We start from the raw sequence: 22,218 nt of genomic DNA, 5'->3' as shown, positions 1-22,218 counted from the left end.
TAAAGAGAAAAATAGGTGAGGTGTTGGTGGATTGTGGTAATTTACTTTATAATTGGTTGTAGCTAGAAGACACATGTGGAATGTAAAGTTCCTTAACCAAAAGTGTTCAACTTGTTGATAACGTTTAGATCTACTGTTACTTCTTGGCACTTTAGCAGAGAAAGTTATATGCTGAGGAGAATGAAATACAGAAAGCTGGTCACTTGATTAATTTAGAGTGTAGGGAGGATGGAAGAGATCACCCTGTCCCTCTAATGTCTTCCAAATCTTTTCTGTTAGGTCTGTCAGCTGCTGCTGGAATCGGTGTTGATGACCTTCGTCGCTTATGCATACTCAGGATGAGTTTTGTGAAAGGCTGGGGACCAGATTACCCAAGACAGAGCATCAAAGAAACACCTTGCTGGATTGAAATTCACTTACACCGGGCCCTCCAGCTCCTAGACGAAGTACTTCACACCATGCCGATTGCAGACCCACAACCTTTAGACTGAGGTCTTTTACCGTTGGGGCCCTTAACCTTATCAGGATGGTGGACTACAAAATACAATCCTGTTTATAATCTGAAGATATATTTCACTTTTGTTCTGCTTTATCTTTTCATAAAGGGTTGAAAATGTGTTTGCTGCCTTGCTCCTAGCAGACAGAAACTGGATTAAAACAATTTTTTTTTTTCCTATTTAGAACTTTTCAGGCATGGCTCAGAGCTTGAAGATTAGGAGAAACACATTCTTACTACTTCTTCACCTGTTATGTATGAAGGAATCATTCCAGTGCTAGAAAATTTAGCCCTTTAAAACGTCTTAGAGCCTTTTATCTGCAGAACATCGATATGTGTATCATTCTACAGAATAAATCCAGTATTGCTGATTTTAAAGGCAGAGAAGTTCTCAAAGTTAATTCACCTATGTTATTTTGTGTACAAGTTGTTATTGTTGAACATACTTCAAAAATAATGTGCCATGTGGGTGAGTTAATTTTACCAAGAGTAACTTTACTCTGTGTTTAAAGAGTAAGTTAATAATGTATTGTAATCTTTCATCCAAAATATTTTTTGCAAGTTATATTAGTGAAGATGATTTCAATTCAGATTGTCTTGCAACCTCAGTTTTATTTTTGCTAAGGCAAAAAACTCAAATCTGTGTGTATATTGAGAATCCCTTAAAATTACCAGACAAAAAAAGTCATTTAAAATTACATTTGTTATTCCTAATGGATGACTGTTTATCAAGAAGTATACTTTTCCCCTGTGAAACAGTAGTTGTGTTCTTCTGTATTTCTAGGCACAAGGTTGATTGCTAAGAAGCCTATAAGAGGAATTTCTTTTCCTTCATTCATAGGGAAAGATTTTGTATTTTTTAAAACACTAAAAGCAATGTCACTCTACCTAATATCTCACTGTTCTGCAAAGGTGGCAATGCTTAAACTAAATAATGAATATTTTGGAAACTGCTAAATTCTATGTTAAATACTGTGCAGAATAATGGAAACATTACAGTTCATAATAGGTAGTTTGGATATTTTTGTACTTGATTTGATGTGACTTTTTTTGGTATAATGTTTAAATCATGTATGTTATGATATTGTTTAAAATTCAGTTTTTGTATCTTGGGGCAAGACTGCAAACTTTTTTATATCTTTTGGTTATTCTAAGCCCTTTGCCATCAATGATCATATCAATTGGCAGTGACTTTGTATAGAGAATTTAAGTAGAAAAGTTGCAGATGTATTGACTGTACCACAGACACAATATGTATGCTTTTTACCTAGCTGGTAGCATAAATAAAACTGAATCTCAACATACAAAGTTGAATTCTAGGTTTGATTTTTAAGATTTTTTTTCTTTTGCACTTTTGAGTCCAATCTCAGTGGTGAGGTACCTTCTACTAAATGACAGGCAACAGCCAGTTTTATTGGGCAGCTTTGTTTTTTTCCCTCACGCTCTACCAGGACTTCCCCATGGACATTGTGTATCATGTGTAGAGTTGGTTATTTTTTGAATTTTTGTTTTACTATAGCAGAAATAGGCCTGATTGTCTACAAGATGATAAATAGATTGTCTACAGGATAAATAGTGTGAAATAAAATCAAGGATTATCTGTCAGATGCTTCTCTTTTGCCTGGAGGACTTTTAGCTATAGAAACAGTTGTGTGATGATAGTCCTCCTTATATCATCTGGAATGAACACAGCTTCTACTGCCTTGCTCAGAAGGTCTTTTAAATAGACCATCCTGGAAACCACTGAGTTTGCTTATTTCTGCGATTTAAACATAGATCTTGATCCAAGTTACATGACCTTTGTTTTTAAATAACTTATCTACCAACTCATTTGTACTCTTGAGTACTTACAAATTCTTTCAGTAAAAGCCTAATTGTCTTCTGTAAAAGTTTGGTGATTTAAATTTTATTGGCAGTTTTATAAAAAGACATCTTCTCTAGAAATTGCTAACTTTAGGTCCATTTTACTGTGAATGAGGAATAGGAGTGAGTTTTAGAGTAACAGATTTTTAAAAATCCAGATGATTTGATTAAAACTTTAATCATACATTGATATAATTCATTGCATCTTTTTTTTTTGAGATGGAGTCTTGCTGTGTTGCCCGGGTGGGAGTGCAGTGGTATGAGTTCAGCTCACTGGCAACTTCCACTTCCCAGGTTCAACTGATTCTCCTGCCTCAGCCTCCCTGGTAGCTGGGATTACAGGTGCCCACCACTATGCCTGGCTAATTTTTGTAGTTTTAGTAGAGACGGGGTTTTGCCATGTTGGCCAGGCTGGTCTCAAACTCCTGACCTCAAGTGATCTGCCCACCTCGGCCTCCCAAAGTGCTGGGATTACATGCGTGAGCCACCGCCATACCTGTGGTGGTGGTGGCCTCATTGCTCCCTTTTCTACTTTAAGGAAAGTTTTCATGTTTAATCATCTGGGGAAAGTATGTGGAAAATATTTGTTAAGAAGTATCTCTTTGGAGCCAAGCCACCTGTCTTGGTTTCTTTCTACTAAGAGCCATAAAGTATGGAAATACTTCTAGTTGTTAAGTGCTTATATTTGTACTAGATTTACTCACATGCTTTTGAGAAAACATCTAGTATGTTATGATCGGCTATTCCGGAGAGCTTGGTTGTTAATCTATATTTCTATTTCTTAGTGGTAGTCATCTTTGATGAATAAGACTAAAGGTTCTCACAGGTTTAAAATTTTATGTCTACTTTAAGGGTAAAATTATGAGGATATGGTTCTGGGTGGGTTTTCTCTAGCTAATTCATATCTCAAAGACTCAAAATGTTGAATTTCAGTGCAAGCTGAATGAGAGATGAGCCATGTTCACCCACCGTAAGACCTCGTTCCACGTTTGTCCAGTGCCTTTCAGTTCATTATCAAAGGAAATCCTTCATGGTGTTGCCTTTGTTTTCCGGGGAGTAGATCCTTTTGTGGGATATGGTCTATCTCATGTTTAATAGTTTACTGCCCCTGGTATACAAAGATAATGACAATAAATCACTGCCATATAACCTTGCTTTTTCCAGAAACATGGCTCATTTGTATTGCCGTAACCACTGACTAGGTTGCCTATCCCATTCCTCCTGTGAACAGTGCAGATTTACAGGTTGCATGGTCTGGCTTAAGGAGAGCCATACTTGAGACATCCAAGTAAATGGAACTCCTATTAGCTGTGCTGCATTTCAGACTTAAAATCCATTTTTGTGGGGCAGGGTGTGGTGTGTAAAGGGGGGTGTTTGTAATACAAGTTTTGAAGGCAAAATAAAATGTCCTGTCTCCCAGATGATATATATCTTATTATTTTTAGTTTATTGCTAATTGTAGGAAGGTGAGTTGCAGGTATCTTTGACTGTGGTCATCTGGGGAAGGAAAATTTTACATTTTACTATAATGCTCCTTAAGTGTCTATGGAGGTTAAAGAATAAAATGGTAAAGAAATGTTTCTGTGCCTGGTTTGATGGTAACTGGTTAATAGTTACTATTTTATGCAGAGTCATATTAGTTCACACCCTTTCTGAGAGCCTTTTGGGAGAAGCAGTTTTATTCTCTGAGTGGAACAGAATTCTTTTTGTTGACAATTTCTAGTTTGCTCCCTTCATTATTGCCAATTTTATTGGCATTTTATTTAATGATAGCAGATTGGGAAAATGGTAAATTTAGGTTACTGAGGTAAATGAGTATATGAAAGCAATTACCTCTAAAGCCAGTTAACAATTATTTTGTAGGTGGTGTACACTCAGCTTAAACAAATGCTTTTTTTTTTTTCTTAAAGACAGAATCCATCTTGTTGCAGATAGCTATCTAAATAATCTTATATTCTCTTTTGCAAAGACTATAGAGAATAGGCTATGAGAATCTTGTGCAAGCCTTTCCATTTTTTTTCCGTGATAACTAAGTAATTTCTTTGAATATACCAAGAAGTATGTAAAAAGTCCATGTCCTTATTCATCTGCAAAGTGGCATCCTAGGCCCAGCCTTACCCCTAGCAGTTGTCCCAGTGCTGCTAGGTTGCTTATCTTGTTTATCTGGAATCACTGTGGAATGAAATTTTCCACATAATCCAGAATTGCCTTATTTAAGCAGTAAAATGTTTTAATTTTAGCCTTTTTTTGGTGGAGTTATTTAATATGCATATCAGAGGATATACTACATGTAACATTTCTTTTTGTGCTTGGCTATCTTCGTGGACTTCAGGGGCTTCTAAAACAGGCAGGACTGTGTTGCCTTTACTAAATGGTCTCAGACAGCTATGCTTTTAATTTTTAGTTTTTTTTTTTTTTAACCCGCTTCTCCCCTCCTGGTCTCTTCCCTCTTTGATAGCTACCATTCATATGTGGGTGTTAGTGTGTCTCCTTTTAGCATTTTCTTCTTCTCTTTCTGATTCTTCATTTCTGACTGCTTAGGCAAGGAAACCAGATAACCAAACTTAGTAGAACTTTCTTTAAAACACAAGTACAAACTCTGGGACAGGACCCAAGACATTTGTGAAGTGCTGAAAAGGACCTCATTGCATTGGCATTTGATACCAGTTTGATGTAGCTTAGAGTGCTTCCTGATTCTTGCTGAGTTTCAGGTAGTTGAGATAGAGAGAAGTGAGTCATATTCATATTTTCCCCCTTAGAATCATATTTTGAAAGGTTTCATTGCTTCCACTTGAATGCTGCTCTTACAAAAACTGGGGTTACAAGGGTTACTAAATTAGCATCAGTAGCCAGAGGGAATACCATTGCCTGGAGGACACCAGCAAACAACACACAACAAAACAAAACAAACCTTGGGAAACTAAGGCCATTTGTTTTGTTTTGTTTTGGTGTCCCCTTTTAAGCCCTGCCTTCTGGCCTTACTCCTGTACAGATATTTTTGACCTATAGGTGCCTTTTTGAGAATTGAGGGTCTGACATCCTGCCCCAAGGAGTAGCTAAAGTAATTGTTAGTGTTTTCAGGGATTTTTAACATCAGACTTGAATGAATGAATGAAACTTCTTTTCCTTTTTTTTTAAATGTAATAAGGACTAAGGAAAACCTTTGGTGAAGACAATCATTTCTCTTTGTTGATGTGGATACTTTTTACACTGTTTATTTAAATGCTTTCTCAATAGGTCCAGAGCCAGTGTTCTTGTTCAACCTGAAAATAATGGCTCTGGGTTGGGCCAGTTACACTCTCAAGTTTGCCCTCTGCCACGAATTTGATGTGTGACCTTTTGGGCAAGTCATTTATCTTCTCTGGGCCTTAGCTGCCTCATCTGTAAAATGAGGGAGTTGGAGTAGATTGATTATTCCAGCTCTGAAATTCTAAGTGACCTTGGCTACCTTGTAGCAGTTTTGGATTTCTTCCTTATCTTTGTTCTGCTGTTTGAGGGGGCTTTTTACTTATTTCCATGTTATTCAAAGGAGACTGGGCTTGATATTTTATTACTGTTCTTCTGTGGACAAAAAGTTACATAGTATGCCCTTAAGACTTAATTTTAACCAAAGGCCTAGCACCACCTTAGCAGCTGCAATAAACACTTTACAAACACACACACACACCCCTGAGAGGGAAAAGCTTTCATTTTTCTGTCATCTCTGGTCAGAGTTTATTAAGGCTTTCTTTGAGTCATGACATTCTAGCTTTCGAGTTGGTGTGTGTGACACCACCCTCCTAAGTGATGGGTGCTGTTAATTTTTTTTTTTTTCAGTGAAAATGGATTTAAAACCTCTTGTTAATGCCTAGTGATATTATGCTCAAAACAAGGAAATTTCCCTGAACCACGTCAATTAAACTGGTTTATATGACTCAAGAAAACAATACCAGTAGATGATTATTAACTTTATTCTTGGCTCTTTTTAGGTCCATTTTGATTAAATGACTTTTGGCTGGATCATTCAGAGCTCTCTTCTAGTCTACCTTGGATGAGTACAGTTAATGAACTTAGTTATTTTCAAGGACCTGGGAGCCTTCCTTGGGGCTAGGTTGAGGGTGGGGGGTTGGGGAGTCCTGGTAGAGGCCAGCTTTGTGGTAGCTGGAGAGGAAGCGATGAAACCAGCTGCTGTTGCGAAGGCTGCTTGTCATTAATAGAAGGACTCATGGGCTTGGATTGATTAAGACTATACATGGAGTTGGCAGACTTTCTTCAAGTATTGAGTTCTGTTCAATGCATTGGACGTGTGATTTAAGGGAAAAGTGTGAATGCTTATAGATGATGAAAACCTGGTGGGCTGCAGAGCCCAGTTTAGAAGAAGTGAGTTGGGGGTTGGGGACAGATTTGGTGGTGGTATTTCCCAACTGTTTCCTCCCCTAAATTCAGAGGAATGCAGCTATGCCAGAAGCCAGAGAAGAGCCACTCTTAGCTTCTGCTTTTGGGACAACTGGTCAGTTGAAAGTCCCAGGAGTTCATTTGTGGCTTTCTGTATACTTTTGCCTGGTTAAAGTCTGTGGCTAAAAAATAGTTGAACCTTTCTTGAGAACTCTGTAACAAAGTATGTTTTTGATTAAAAGAGAAAGCCAACTAAATCATTATGTGCTCATTCTTTTTCTTAAGCTTGTGGATATCTTGGATCTGGAAAGAGTTTCTAATCACTTAGAGAATTTTCAAACTTTAGGTCAGCATTTTCCTTTATTGCCTTGTGGCCATTGAAAGGGGAAATGTGACATATAAAATATGACCCTGGAATAACAATCCCCATTCTTTTCTCATTTTTAAAAGGAGAAGGTGGAGTGATGGTGATCAGAGAGATGGGTGCTAGGGGATTATGAGAACTAGGATGCTTAAAGGAGAGGTACAAATTGGAAATTGGAGACCCTTTCATTGCCCAGCTAAGGGATAAGGAAAGCTGTTTCTCTTCCATCTGCCTTCTCTGTGAAATGGGGGTCAATGGGAGGGGAGTGGTGGTCAGGTAAGTTGCTTCTATGGCAATGGCTTTTATATAACATGACCACATCAACATTTGATTTCTAAGCTTGCTGACGTGAGTTTCAGAGAGTTTATCGGGCTGAGAGATTTCTTCTCACCTATTTGCTAACTTGAAATTTAGAATATTTTAGGCCAGAACTTGAAGAGGATAGTAGGTTAGCATTCAGTTGAGAAAAAGGAAAAACATTCCTTTGTGGAGCACTTCAGGAGAAAGGGCAGTTGTGTGTTTCTCTGCCTTCTGCTCTTGACCCTTAATTCTTTGTGCTTAAATTCCATCTCCTCCCGCATCACAACTCTCCCACAAATGGCAGTCTCAAAGCTGAGGACATCTCCATCCCTTCTTCAAACCTTTCCCACCCCTGTTGTCTCACTGATAAATTGTAATGCCCTTTCTCCTCAGCCCTTTATATTCTAAAAGAATAATTCCATTAGTTCTGACCTACTTTCGGAGTGGCATCCATCCACATCTATATTTTGATAGTTTTTTGGGCCACCACTGGATCTCAGACAGATGGACAGGAGGGGTTTAGGGAGAGCAGAGAATTCATTGCCAGCACACCTACCTTAATTGAATGGTAGTAAAGGAAGTTCCCTAGGTGGAAAGGAAATAATGATAGAAGGAAAGTTGGAACATCAGGAAGGAAAAAAAAACCATCCAAAAAACATGGTAAGCAAAAATATGGGTAAGTAGGATTTCCTTCTCATCTTGAGTTTTCTAAATTACATTTGATAGTTGAAACAAAAATTATAACACTGCCTGAGGTGGTTCAAAATGTATACAGAGGAAATGTTTAAAACAATTATAAACAGGTAAGAGTAAAAGAACCTATAGGAACATAGGTTTTCTACATTTCACTCAAACTGGTAAAATGACAATAGTAGACTGTGATGTTGTGAATATATAATGAAATTCCTAGTACAACTACTGAAAAAAGTATACAAAGATGTATACACAAAATCATTACAGATAAATCAAAATGAAATTCTCAAAAATGTTGAGAATTCTCAAAAAGTAACTTAGGATAAGGCAGGAAAAAGAACACAGAAACAACAGAACAAAGGTAAATGGAAAATGGGAGACTTAGATGCTAACATATCAATAATTACATTAATAGAAATGCTGTATACTAATTAAAAGATGCTGGCAGAATGGATCAAGAAACATGACCCAACTGTATACTGTCTACAAGAAACTCACTTAACAATAAAGGCAAGCTGAAAGAAGTATGGAAAGATACATATCAGGTAAACATTAAAAGAAAACAGTAATGGGCTATACTAATATCAAAATAGATTTCAGAGCAAAGAAAATACCAAAGAGGAACATATAATGATGAAAGGGTCAGTCCATGAGGAAGACATAGGAATCCTAAATGTGTATGCACCAAACAACAGAGCAGCAAAATATGTGGAGAAAAAAAAGAACTGATAAATCCGTAACTATATTTGAGGACTATAATACTTCTCTTTCAGCAATCAATAGAATTAAACATAAAATCAAGAATATAGAAGAACCCACTACTATCGGCCAATAAGATCTAACTTACATTTATAGGATAAGCCATCCAATAACAGCAACATTCATGTATCTTTCAAATGCTAACAACATAAACCAAGATAGGTCATATCATGGGCCATAAAACAAAACTCAAAAAGCGTAAAAGAAGTCAAAGTTTTCTCTGACCACAATATAATCAAACTAGGAATCATCAACAGAAAGGTAACAGGAAAATCTCCAAACACTTAAAACAATGTAAGTAATCTATGGGTCAAAGAAGTCTCAAGGGAAATTAACAAAACCATGAACTGAATGAAAATGAAAATAAAACACCAATGTTTGTGGAATATGGCAAAAGCAGTTCGAAAGAGAACTTTATAGCACTAAATGCAAACCTTAGGAAAAAAAGGGAAAATCTCAATACTCTAAGCTCCCACTTCAAGCACCTAGAAAAAGGAGAGCAAGGCCGGATGCAGTGGCTCATGCCCGTAATCCCAGCATTTTGGGAGGCTGAGGCAGGCAGATCACCTGAAATCGGGAGTTTGAGACCAGCCTGTCCAACCTGGTGAAACCCCATCTCTACTAAAAATACAAAAATTAGCTAGGCATAGTTACGCATGCCTGTAATCCCAGCTACTTGGGAAGCTGAGGCAGGAGAATTGCTTGAATCTGGGAGATGGAGGTCGCGGTGAGCTGAGATTGTGCCATTGCACTCCAGCCTGGGTGACAAGAGTGAAACTGTCTCAAAAAAAAAAAAAAAAAAAAAAAGCAAAATTAACAAAGCAGGCCAAAAGACGGAAATAAAGATAGGAGCAGAAACTAAAATTGAAGCAAAAGCATTAGAGAAAACCAATGAAATAGCTTGTTATTTGGAAAAATTAAAATTGGAAAAACATTTGGTAAGACTCACAAAGAAGACAAATTACCAATATGAGGAATGAAACAGGAGATCACTAGACTGCAGACATCAAAAGGATAATAAGAGAATGCTACAAACAACTCTACGCACATAAGTTGACAAACTAGTTGAAACACCAATTTCTTGAAAACCTACCATAGCTCATCCAATATGAAATAGATCATTTGAGTATCTATAACTATTAAGGAAATTAGGTTCTTAATTTTAAAATCACAAAAATATCAGGCCTAGATGGTTTTACTGGAGAATTCTTACCAAATAACACCAATTCTGTAGTCTTCCAGGAAACAGAAGAAAGGGAAACACTTCCCAAATCGTTTTATGATACTTGTATTACCTTAATACAAACTCAAAGATAATACAAAAAAAAGAAAATTACAGATCAATATCCCTTGTGAATATTCACACAAAAATCCCTAACAAAACATTAGCAACTGGAATTCAGCGACCTATAAAAAAACAATACATCATGAGCAAGTGGGGTTTATTCTAGGAATCCCAGACTTCATGTTTGAAAATCAGTCTAACCCACCACATTGTCAGACTAATGGAGAAAAATGTTGTCATACCAATTGATGCAGGCAAAGCACATGACAAAATCCAACAACCATTCATGATAAAAACTCAGAAAAATAGGAATGGGGGAGACTGCCTCAACTTGATAAAGAGCATCCAGCAAACACCTACACCTAACATTTTATGTCTAATGGTGAAAACTGAATGCTTTCTGCCTAAGATTGAGAACAAGTCAAGGATGTCTGATTTTACCACTCTTTTCAAAATAATGCTGAAAGTTCTAGCCAGTGTAATAAGGCATGAAAAGGAAATACAGATTGGAAAGGAAGAAACAAAATGGTTCCTATTTGCAGATGATATGATTATCAATGTAGAAAATTACAAAGAATGTATTTTTAAACAAGTAACTAATAAATGAGTCCAGCAAGGACACAAGATACAAGCTCTACAGACAAAAATTCTATTATTAGCAATGAATGTGTGAACACAAATTAGAAATACAATACCAATTACAACTACTTAAAAAAAGAAATAGGTGTCAGTCTAAAAACCATGTATAGGACTTACATGCTGAGAACTATGCAATGCTGATAAAGATCTAAATAAATGGAGAAACCATGTTCATGGATTAAAACACTCAACATGGTAAAGATGTTGATTCTCCCTCAATTTTATTAAAATTAACAGGCTTAATGCAATTTCTACCAAAATCTCAACAAGATATTTTTGTATACAAACAAGATTATTCTGAAGTTTATGTGTAAAGAAAAACTAGAATAGTTAAAACAATGTTGAAAAAAGAATAAAGTGGGAGGGACCAATCTATTTGATGTTAAGATATTATAGCTACAGTAATCAAGACTGTGTGGTATTGGCAGAGGGATAGACACATAGACCAGTGGAACAAAAGAGAACCCGGAAATTGATCCACACAAATACACACAACTGATTTTTGACAAAGATGCAAAAGCGATTCAATGGAGGAAAGCTAGCCTTTTCACCAAATGGTGATGGAGAAAGTGGACACACATAAAAATAAATGTTGACCCAAGTCTTATACCTTGTACAAAAATGAACTAAAAATGGACTACATACTTAAAATGTAAAGCTATAAAACTTTTAGAAAATAACCAAAATCTTTGGGATCTAGAATTAATCAAGAAGTTCTTAGACTTGACACCAAAAGCTCAATTCAGAAATGGGAAAACTGATCAATTGAATTTCATCAAAATGGAAAACTTTTGCTTTGTAAATGACCCTGTTAAGAGGATAAAAAGACAAGTTTTGGATGGGGAAAAAATATTTACAAGCCACATATCCAATTAAGGCCTTGTGTCTAGAATGTATAAAGAATTCTCAAAACTCAACAATAAAAAAATTCCAATTAGAAAATGGACAAAAGGCATTTCACCAAAAAGGACATACAAATGGCAAATAAGCACATGAAAAGATGTTCAACATCACTAGCTATTAGAAAAATGCAAATTAAAACCACAGTGATGTATCACCACACATAAATCAGGGAGGCTAAAATAAAAAATAGTGACAACTGCTAGTGGGGATGCAGAGAAAATGGACCACATATACACATTGCTAGTGGGCATGTAAAATGGTACATCCACCCTGAAAAACCGTTTGGCAGTTCCTTTTAAAGAAACTAAATATGTACCTACCATTCAACCCACCGATTGTAATCCTGGGCATTTATCCCAGAGAAATACAAAAATGTACCTGAATGTTTATAGCAGCTTTATTTATACCAACCAGAAACTAGAAACAGCACAGATGTCCTTCACAGAGGAATGGTTGAATAAACTGTAATACACGCATGGAATACTACTCAGCAATAAAAAAGATCAAATTATTAATACATGCAGTAACCTTGATGAACATTTAGAGAATTATGTTAAGTGAAAAAAAACCATTCCCAAAAGATGGATTATTCTATTTACAAAATGTTCTTGAAATGACAAAATTACAAAAATAGAGAACAGATCAGTAGTTGCCAAGGGATGGCACAGGATGGGAGGTAAGTGGGTGTGAATCTAAAAGGGTAACAGATTATTCTAGGGATGGAAATGTTGTCTATCTTGACTCTATTAATATGGATACCCTGGTGTGATATTGTACTAGCATTTAGCAAGATGTTACTGTTGGGGGAAACTGTGTTAAGGGTACTTGGGATTTCTCTGTATCATTTCTTAGAACTGCATGTGAATCTATAATTATCTCAAAGTTTTAATTTTAAAAAGTCATTACTATGAGGCTTATGATGAAAGACAACAGTCTCTTACCTCCCCATTTTCCACTCCCATTCCTGTTTCTTAGCTGTTTTTTCTGGGTTAACCCACATCTTCATCTTTGTAAATAGCATACTCGTATTGCCATATCTTTCTCCTGTTCTTTTATTATTAAATGTAGACATCTACTGACTTCTTACTCTGGAAAATGATGAGTTAGCTCTCTCGTATCACTACTACCACCATCATTACCCATTCACTGAAGAAAGTAAATCATAACTTTTGATTAATTCGTTATTCACAGCTGGGCCACTCTGTAAATTTTCTTTCTTACACAACTTTTTTGCCTTTTCCTGGAAGTTAATTGCCTCAATATGTTCATTTGCTTGTTTTTCTGTGTAGCTCTTATTTGAGCCCCCAACTTTGCAACAGAATAGTAAAATTTCTTCATTACGGTCAGTCACATCTGACAACCTTTCAGTTCCATTCATTAATTGACTCTTCTGGAGGTGGCCCTCCATCTTAGAGCTTCAATTAGGACTAGCATTTCTCTAGGGCTGCCTCATAGTTGTCATCTATGGACATCTCTTCACCATCAGTGACAGCATTCTTGAGGTTTCCTTCTTTGGGACCAAAAAGGTGAAAGCAAGAGTTGGAGGATGTGACCTTAGTGAGTTGCCAGTGAAAACACATAGAAATGGGAAAATCTAAAACATCCCTGAAACAGAAATGTAACAGCAGGTATAGTAAGAGTAGGGGATTTCAATTAGGGAAGGCAGCCAAGCCTCTCCACAAGTATCTACTGATGGGTCCAGGAAGCAGGACTTCAGCAGGGACAGAATCTGTCTTACTCATCCTTGCGGCAGGGACAGCTGACATCACCATCATCTGACGTAGGCTACAAGCAGGAGTTGATTGACAGGCAGGAGGATCAGCCATGAGAGCTCCAGTGCCAACAGTATCCTTTGCAAAATTCCTTAGAACTTTGCAAACAACCCCTTTGGCTATAGTTATTGGCATTTAAAACAATTTAAAACAATTAAAACGATGCTGAGATAGGTGTGGTGGTGGCTCATGCCTGTAATCCCAGCACTTTGGGAGGCAAAGGTGGATCGATTGCTTGGGACCAGGAGTTTGAGACCAGCCTGGCCAACATAGTGAAACCCCGTCTCTACAAAAAATACAAAAATATTAGCTGGGTGTGGTGGTGTGCTCCTGTAATCCCAGCTACTTTAGAGGCTGAAGTAGCCTCTAAAGGCTACTTTAGAGGAGAATCGCTTGAACCTGAGAGGTGGAGGTTGCAATGAGCTTAGATCACGCTACTGCACTCCAGCCTGGGCAACAGAGACTCCATCCAAAAATAAATAAATAAATACATACATACATATGTACATACATATATACATACATACATACTGTGTAATGCTTGATAAATAAAAACATAATATATAAGACATGCAGTGTAATAGTAAAATGAGCACCCACAAACCCACTCTCTACCTTCAGAACTAGAATGGTTGTGACAGTAACAACCTTTTACAAATCTCCTGCGGGTTTGGGGACCTAGGGCTGCTGGACCACTGGGGAAGCATTTACTTGAAGAAAACCTGCAGAGCTACCATGGTCCACATCAGCTACCACAGTTGCTGCTTCAGGCAGAAATCAGGGGCAGTGCAGGTTATAGAAGCATAAGAAGAGGGCAGGGCTGGGGACACCTGTGACTGCTGCCGTGCCCGTGGTGTTCCTGTAGAACTCTGAGAAAGTCCACGTCGACCATGAAGTAGCCTGCAGGGCTCTTCAGAGCCTCCTTTAACTCCTGTTTTGTATAGTGGGCTTGTTAGGTAAACCACCTCTCTCTGCAACCCATGAGTTTTCAGAGAGCGTGGAGTGTACTTTACACTTCATGTTAAAATAAAAAACTTTTTTATTTTTCTTTGAGACAGGGGCTCACTCTGTTGCCCAGGCTGGAGTGTAGTGAGCAATCACAGCTCACTGCAGCCTTGACTTCCCAGGCTCAAGTGATCCTACTTACCTCACCCTCCCAGGTAGTTGAGATTACAGGTTTGCACCACCTTGCCTGGCTAATATTTTGTATTTTTTGTGGGGAAAAGGTTTTGCCATGTTGCCCAGGCTGGGTTTTTTTTTTGTTTTTGGTTTTTTTTTGAGACAGTCTTGCTCTGTCACCAAGGCTGGAGTGCCGTGTTGCAACTTCTGCCTCCCGGGTTCAAGCGATTCTCCTACCTCAGCCTCCTGAGTAGCTGGGATGACAGGTGTGCACCACCACGCCTGGCTAATTTTTTTTTTTTTTAAATACTTTAAGTTCTGGGATACATGTGAAGAACGTGCAAGTTTGTTACATAGGTATACACGTGTCATGGTGGTTTGCAGCACCCATCAATCCGTCATCTACGTTAGGTACTGCTCCTATTTCTATCCCTTCCCCAGGCCCTTACCCCCTACAGGCCCAGTGTGTGTGATGTTCCTCTCCCTGTGTCCATGTGTTCTCATTGTTCAACTCCCACTTATGAGTGAGAACATGCAGTGTTAGTTTGCTGAGAATGATGGTTCCCATCATCATCCATGTCCCTGCAAAGAACATGAACTCATCCTTTCTTTATGGCTGCATAGTATTCCATGGTGTATATGTGCCACATTTTCTTTATCCAGTCTATCATGGATGGGCATTCGGGTTGGTTCCAAATCTTTGCTATTGTGAACAGTGCCGCAATAAACACATGTGTGCATGTGTCTTTATAGTAGAATGATTTATAATCCTTTGGGTATATACCCAGTAATGGGATTGCTGGGTCAAATGGTATTTCTGGTTCTAGATCCTTGAGGAATTGCCACACTGTCTTCCACAATGGTTGAAGTAATTTATACTCCCACCAACAGTGTAAAAGCATTCCTATTTCTCCACATCCTCTCCAGTATCTGTTGTTTCCTGGCTTTTTAATGATCGCCATTCTAACTGGCATGAGATGGTATGTCATTGTGGTTTTGATTTGCATTTCTCTAATGACCAGTGATAATCAGCTTTTTTTCATATGTTTGTTGGTTGCATAAATGTCTTCTTTTGGGAAATGTCTGTTCATATCCTTTGCCCACTTTTTGATGGTTTTTTTTTTTTTTTGTAAATTTGTTTAAGTTCCTTGCAGATTCTGGATATTAGCCCTTTGTCAGATGGATAGATTGCAAAAATTTTCTTTGTAGGTTGCCTGTTCACTCTGATGATAATTTCTTTTGCTGCGCACAAACTCTTTGGTTTAATTAGATCCCTTTGTCTATTTTGGCTTTTGTTGCCATTGCTTTTGGTGTTTTAGACATGAAGTCTTTGCCCATGCCTACATCCTGAATGGTATTGCCGAGGCTTTATTCTAGGGTTTTTATGGTTTTAGGTCTTACATTTAAGTCTTTAATCCATCTTAAGTTAATTTTTGTATAAGGTGTAAGGAAGGGGTCCAGTTTCAGTTTTCTGCATGTGGCTAGCCAGTTTTCCCAACACCATTTATTAAGTAGCAAATCCTTTCCCCATTGCTTGTTTTTGTCAAGTTTGTCAAAGATCAGATTGTTGTAGGTGTGTGGTGTTATTTCTGAGGCCTCTGTTCTGTTCCATTGGTCTATATATCTGCTTCAGTACCAGTACCATGCTGTTTTGGTTACTGTAGCCTGGTAGTATAGTTTGAAGTCAGGTAGCACGATGCCTCCAGATTTGTTCTTTTTGCTTAGGATTATCTTGACTCTGCAGGCTCTTTAGTTCCATATGAAATTTAAAGTAGTTTTTTTCTGATTCTGTGAAGAAAGTCAATGGTAACTTTATGGGGATAGCACTGAATCTATAAATTACTTTGGGCAGTATGGCCATTTTCATGATATTGATTCTTCCTATCCGTGAGCATGGAATGTTTTTCTATTTGTTTGTGTCCCCTCTTATTTCCTTGAGCAGTGGTTTGTAGTTTTCCTTGAAGAGGTCCCTCACATCCCTTGTAAGTTGTATTCCTAGGTATTTTATTCTCTTGGTAGCAACTGTGAATGGGAGTTGACTCATGATTTGGCTCTCTATTATTGGTGTATAGGAATGCTTGTGATTTTTGCACTTTGATTTTGTATCATGAGACTTTGCTGAAGTTGCTTATCAGCCTAAGGAGATTTTGAGCTGAGACAATGGGGTTTTCTAAATACACAATCATGTCATCTGCAAACAGAGACAAATTTGACTTCCTCTCTTCCTGTTTGAATACGCTTTATTTCTTTCTCTTGCCTGATTGCCCTGGCCAGAACTTCCAATACTATGTTGAATAGCAGTGGTGAGAGAGGGCATCCTTGTCTTGTGCCAGTTTTCAAAGGGAATGCTTCCAGTTTTTGCCCATTCAGTATGATATTGGCTGTGGAGTTGTCATAAATAGCTCTTATTATTTTGAGATACATTCCATCAATACCTGGTTTATTGAGAGTTTTTAGCATGAAGGGGTGTAGAATTTTGTCAAAGGCCTTTTCTGCATCTATTGAGATAATCATGTGGTTTTTGTCATTGGTTCTGTTTATGTGATGGATTTTTACATTTATTGATTTGCGTATGTTAAACCAGCCTTGCATCCCAGGGATGAAGCCTACTTGATTGTGGCGGATAGGCTTTTCGATGTGCTGCTGGATTCGGTTTGCCAGTATTTTATTGAGGATTTTCGTGTCCATGTTCATCAGGGATATTGGCCTAAAAGTTTCCTTTTTTGTTGTGTCTTTGCCAGGTTTTGGTATCAGGATGATGCTGGCTTCATAAAGTGAGTTAGGGAGGACTCCCTCTTTTTCTATTGTTTGGAATAGTTTCGGAAGGAATGGTACCAGCTCCTTTATATCGCTGGTAGAATTCGGCTCTGAATCCGTCTGGTCCTGGACTTTTTTTAATTGGTAGGCTATTAATTATTGCCTCAATTTCAGAACTTGTTATTGGTTTATTCAGGGATTCAACTTCTTCTTGGTTAAGACTTGGGAGGGTGTATGTGTCCAGGAATTTATCCATTTCTTCTAGATTTTCTAGTTTATTTGCATGGAGGTGTTTATAGTATTCTCTGATGGTAGTTTGTATTTCTGTGGGATCAGTGCTGATATCCCCTATATCATTTTTTTATTGCATCTATTTGATTCTTCTCTCTTTTCTTCTTTATTAGTCTGGCTAGCAGTCTATCAATTTTGTTGATCTTTTCAAAAAACCAGCTCCTGGATTCATTGATTTTTTTTGAAGGGTTCGCCAAGGTTGGAGTGCAGTGGCATGATCTTGGCTCACTGCAGCCTCCGCCTCCTGGGTTCAAGTGATTCTTCTGCCTCAGCCTCCCAAGTAGCTGGGACTACAGGCACGCGCCACCATGCCTGGCTATATTTTGTATTTTTAGTAGAGACACGGTTTCACCATGTTGGCCAGGCTGGCCTCGAACTCCTGACCTCGTGATCCACCCGCCTCAGACTCCCAAAGTACTGTAATTACAGGTGTGAGCCACCGTGCCCAGCCTGAAGGGTTTTTTTTGTCTCTATCTCCTTCAGTTCTGCTCTAATCTTAGTTATTTCTTGTCTTCTGCTAGCTTTTGAATTTGTTTGCTCTTGCTTCTCTAGTTCTTTTGTGATATTAGGGTGTCGATTTTAGATCTTTCTTACTTTCTCTTGTGGGCATTTAGTGCTATAAATTTCCCTGTAAACACTGCTTTAGCTGTGTTCCAGAGATTCTGGTACGTTGTGTCTTCTCATTGGTTTGAAATAACTTATTTATTTCTGCCTTAATTTTGTTATGTACCCAGTAGTCATTCCAGAGCAGGTTGTTCAGTTTCCATGTAGTTGTGCGGTTTTGAGTGAGTTTCTTAATCCTAAGTTCTAATTTGATGGCATTGTGGTCTGAGAGACTGTGTTATGATTTCTGTTCTTTTGCATTTGCTGAGGAATGTTTTACTTCCAATTATGTGGTCAGTTTTAGAATAAGTGCGATGTGGTGCTGAAAAGAATTCTGTTGATTTGGGGTGGAGAGTTCTGTAGATGTCTATTAGGTCCGCTTGGTTCAGAGCTGAATTCAAGTCCCAAGTATTTAAAAAAAATTAATGTTTGTTAATTTTCTGTCTCAATTGATCTGTCTAATATTGACAGTGGGATGTTAAAGTCTCCCACTATTATTGTGTGGGAGTCTAAGTCTCTTTGTAGGTCTCTAAGAACTTGCTTTATGAATCTGGGTGCTCCTGTATTGGGTGCATATATATTTGGGATAGTTAGCTCTTCTTGTTGCATTGATCTCTTTACCATTATGTAATGATGCCTGGCTAACTTTTGTATATTTTGGTAGAGACAGGGTTTCACCATGTTGGCCAGGCTGGTCTCGAACTCCTGACCTCAAGTGATCCACCCTCCTTGGCCTCCCAAAGTGCTGGGATTATAGGCATTAGCCACTGCACTCAGCTGGAGACTGGTCTTGAGCTCTTGAGCACAAACAATCCTCCCCCTCCTCCTGCCTTTCCCTCCCAAAGTGCTGGGATTGTAGGCTAAAATTTAAAAAAGAAAAACAAAAAAAAAGTTTATCTTTACCTACTCACACAACTGTCCTGGCACCAAACCCCGTTGTTCAGGGTTTTTACCAAGGCTTCGTTACAAAGGTGTGATTGACAAAATCATTGACCATGGGTAATTAAGTAAATCTCCAGCCCTGGAGGTGGAGGGGAAAACTAAATCCAGTCCTCTAATCATGTGGTTGGTTCCCCTGGCAACCAGTTCCCCCATCCTTAGGGGCTTCCCAAAAATAATTTCATTAATGTAAACTCAGCTGTGGTTGAAAATAACAAGACACCCTTCTCACTTTTATCACCCTGGAGCTATTTCAGGAACTGGGGACAAAACTGAATATAACAAAAGATGCTCCTTCCACTTTCGGCACTTAGAAAATTATAAGGGTTCTAGAAACTCTGACCAGGAGCTGGAGAGGAAGATCTAATATCTATTTCTAATTATTTCACATCATCACAGTGTTCCACACATGAAATCTAGCTTGTGCTTGCTTGTTGTATGTACTCCAAGAGATGTGTTGATGGGTGGACTGGAACCTTTCTCTTCGAGGAGCTTGTGTCCCTCTCAGTGCTGTGCTACTTTCATACCAGGGTGACCTGTAGGAAATAGAGACATCTGGGAAGAACTTGCTCTGGGGAGGGGGCTGTGCTCCCTCGAATGATGAAATTAGCAGGTTCTCCAGATCACAGCAGCACTGCTCAGTGAATGAGCCCTAAGAAGCTGCCCGGAGTGAACCCCAGCTCATCCCAGGACTGCCAAGAAAGCTCTGGCTCTGAAGAGCAATGGATGCTCTGATATTGTTCTTCTGGATCCTCAGGGAAAGGGTGGTCCTTGGGCCTGCAGGTCTCACAGCCATGTGGCCATGGGAAGGAGCCTAGCTCACTTCCTACTTTGATAATGGCTTATCCACACTAAGCCTTTGTCAAAATCCTTGGATCACCACACGATCCCTCTTGCTTCTGGTTTATTCTGCCCAGTTTACTTGTGTAATTACTCTTTTTTGTTTCCTTTTGTTTCAGGGAGTCTGTGTTATGCTTCTTGTCTAGAATATGAATTCCTTAAGGGCATGATTTATCTAGTAAGCAAAGAAACCAACTTTAGCTAATTTAGGCAGATAAGAAATTTATGTCAAGGATACAGCTTAGTAATCAGAATATTCTCTAGAGTAGGACACCCAGGCTTAGCGTCCACAAAGTCAGGAAGGAACTGCCCCTCATCCCATTGCAGATTTGGTCTGGTGGAGTCCTCACTGCTGTTGCTAGGCTTGAACTCACACTCACAGTGAGCTTTTCCCACACCGCACACACTGGGGCCTGGATGCTATTGCTAGATCACTGTCCTTGCTGCCTGCCCTGTCACAGGCCCACATTCTTTACAGTCCTCACTTCTTTCTGTTGACTACAAAGCGAAGTGCATCAGGTACCCGTGGTTGCAGAGCAAAGATCATGTGTGCCTGTCTTGGCCTCAAGAGAGGTTGGGAAAGCAGAGATTTAGCACATTTAGGTTCTGTAGCAGGAGCTGGGCTCTGCTTAGGAAGGTGGGGATTCTGTAAGAGGGAACTTAGGCTACAGCAAGAATACTCTGTATTTTCTGTAGCACCTAAACAATACTTAGCACAGGTAGTAAGCGGGTTGTTTCCAATTTGTGATTGGGGCACGACTCAGCTAAAATCTTGCTGATTAAGGATCCACAGAATAACAGATGTCCACGTATTCGTCACTATTTCTGGTTTTCAACTTAATTTGTTCTTTTTTTTTGAGACCGAGTTTTGCTCTTGTTGCCCAGGCTGGAGTGCAGTGGCATTGTCTTGGCTTACTGCAACCTCTGCCTCCTGGGTTCAAGTGATTCTCCTGTCTCAGCCTCCAAGTAGCTGGGATTATAGGTATGCACCACCACGGCCAGCATTTTTGTATTTTTAGTAGAGATGGGTTTCACCATGTTGGCCAGGCTGGTCTTGAGCTCCTGACCTCAGGTGATCCACCCACCTCGGCCTCCCAAAGTGCTGGGGTTATGGGCTTAAGCCACCTCACCCAGCCAACTTAATTGGTTCTTACTGAACCAGCCTACCTGGACACAATTAAGAATGTCAGAAACCTAATATTTCAGTAAAATGTTTATCCCAATGAAATATATCAATATATTTTATTCATTTCTTTGTAACTCATTTATTCAACCAATATTATGGAGTTTCCCTACTCCATACGTCTTCTCACCTTTTTCAATTGCGACAGAACTCCAATCTTATTTTGGGTAGAAAAACATCCAGTTAAAAGACGACATTTGCTAGCCTTTTTTTGCAGCTAGGATACCAACTCAGGATTTTTTTCCTTACTTGGTTTTATAAAAGTTACTTGGCTCTCTGGATCTGTGTTGAGCAGTCTAGGGCTCTGGTGCCCATGCAATGCCAATGGGAGGGCTGCCATAATCTCAGGACTAAAGACCCTTTCATAGTCCTCAGGTTCTCATCACTGCTTCCCATTATGCTGCCATTTGAGATTTATAGATTTGTGGTCCAGGTCTTATTTGACTTCACTTCTATTTTTCATTGATAGCCCCGTTTAAGGTAGTAGCATCCTGCACCGCATGAGAGGGGACGGGTGTGAATTGGATCAGAGGATGCAGTGGTTTCCAGACAGTGGATGTGGGGGTTGGCAGCAATGCTGGTGCAGGGCTGGTGGCACTCGAATGTCCCAGGAGTTCCAGGAGCTTTATACAAATGCAGATTTCCTGGTATCCCAACAGACTTACTAAATCAGACTCTGGGGCCTAATAGTATGTACGATTCTAAGTTTCCTGGGGGATTATGTTGCACAGCCTGGTTACAGACCCTGAACTAGGTGACCTATTTATAAGATTTGTTCAAACTCTATATTTGGCTTATGCCATCTTAATTTTATTTATCCAAAACTTACCTCACTGCAAATAATAAACAAAATCTTGGGGACACTCCTATTTTAGGATTTGGTGAATGTGGTTGATTTTATTGTTGTTTAAAAAAATCCACTGCCCGTCCATGGGCGGAATGATTTGGGAATGGGACAGGGAAGTGAAGGGTATAGAAGGGCAGGGTCCCTAGTGAGGGCTCCACCCTCGGGACTGTGTCCATGGACCTGAGTGAGAA

General features: G+C 38.9%; 1 protein-coding gene across 2 annotated transcripts in view; it reads left to right on the top strand.

Annotated features, from left to right (window-relative positions):
- The window catches only part of SMAD4 (SMAD family member 4), a 58,872-nt gene extending 51,882 nt beyond the window's left edge, over positions 1-6,990 (top strand). For both annotated transcript variants that reach the window (XR_004055645.1, XM_010376786.2), the window contains one exon: positions 280-6,990. Coding sequence is in view for 1 of the 2 variants with exons in the window: in XM_010376786.2 (XP_010375088.1) it covers positions 280-491 (212 nt within the window). In the remaining variant the exon portion in view is untranslated. The remainder of the gene's footprint in view (positions 1-279) is intronic.
- The last annotated feature ends 15,228 nt before the right edge of the window (positions 6,991-22,218 follow it).

The sequence above is a fragment of the Rhinopithecus roxellana genome, chromosome 21, assembly GCF_007565055.1.
Source record: "Rhinopithecus roxellana isolate Shanxi Qingling chromosome 21, ASM756505v1, whole genome shotgun sequence".
Lineage (NCBI taxonomy): Eukaryota > Metazoa > Chordata > Mammalia > Primates > Cercopithecidae > Rhinopithecus > Rhinopithecus roxellana.
Note: the sequence above shows the minus strand (reverse complement) of the source record. Positions and strands in the feature narration are given on the sequence as shown.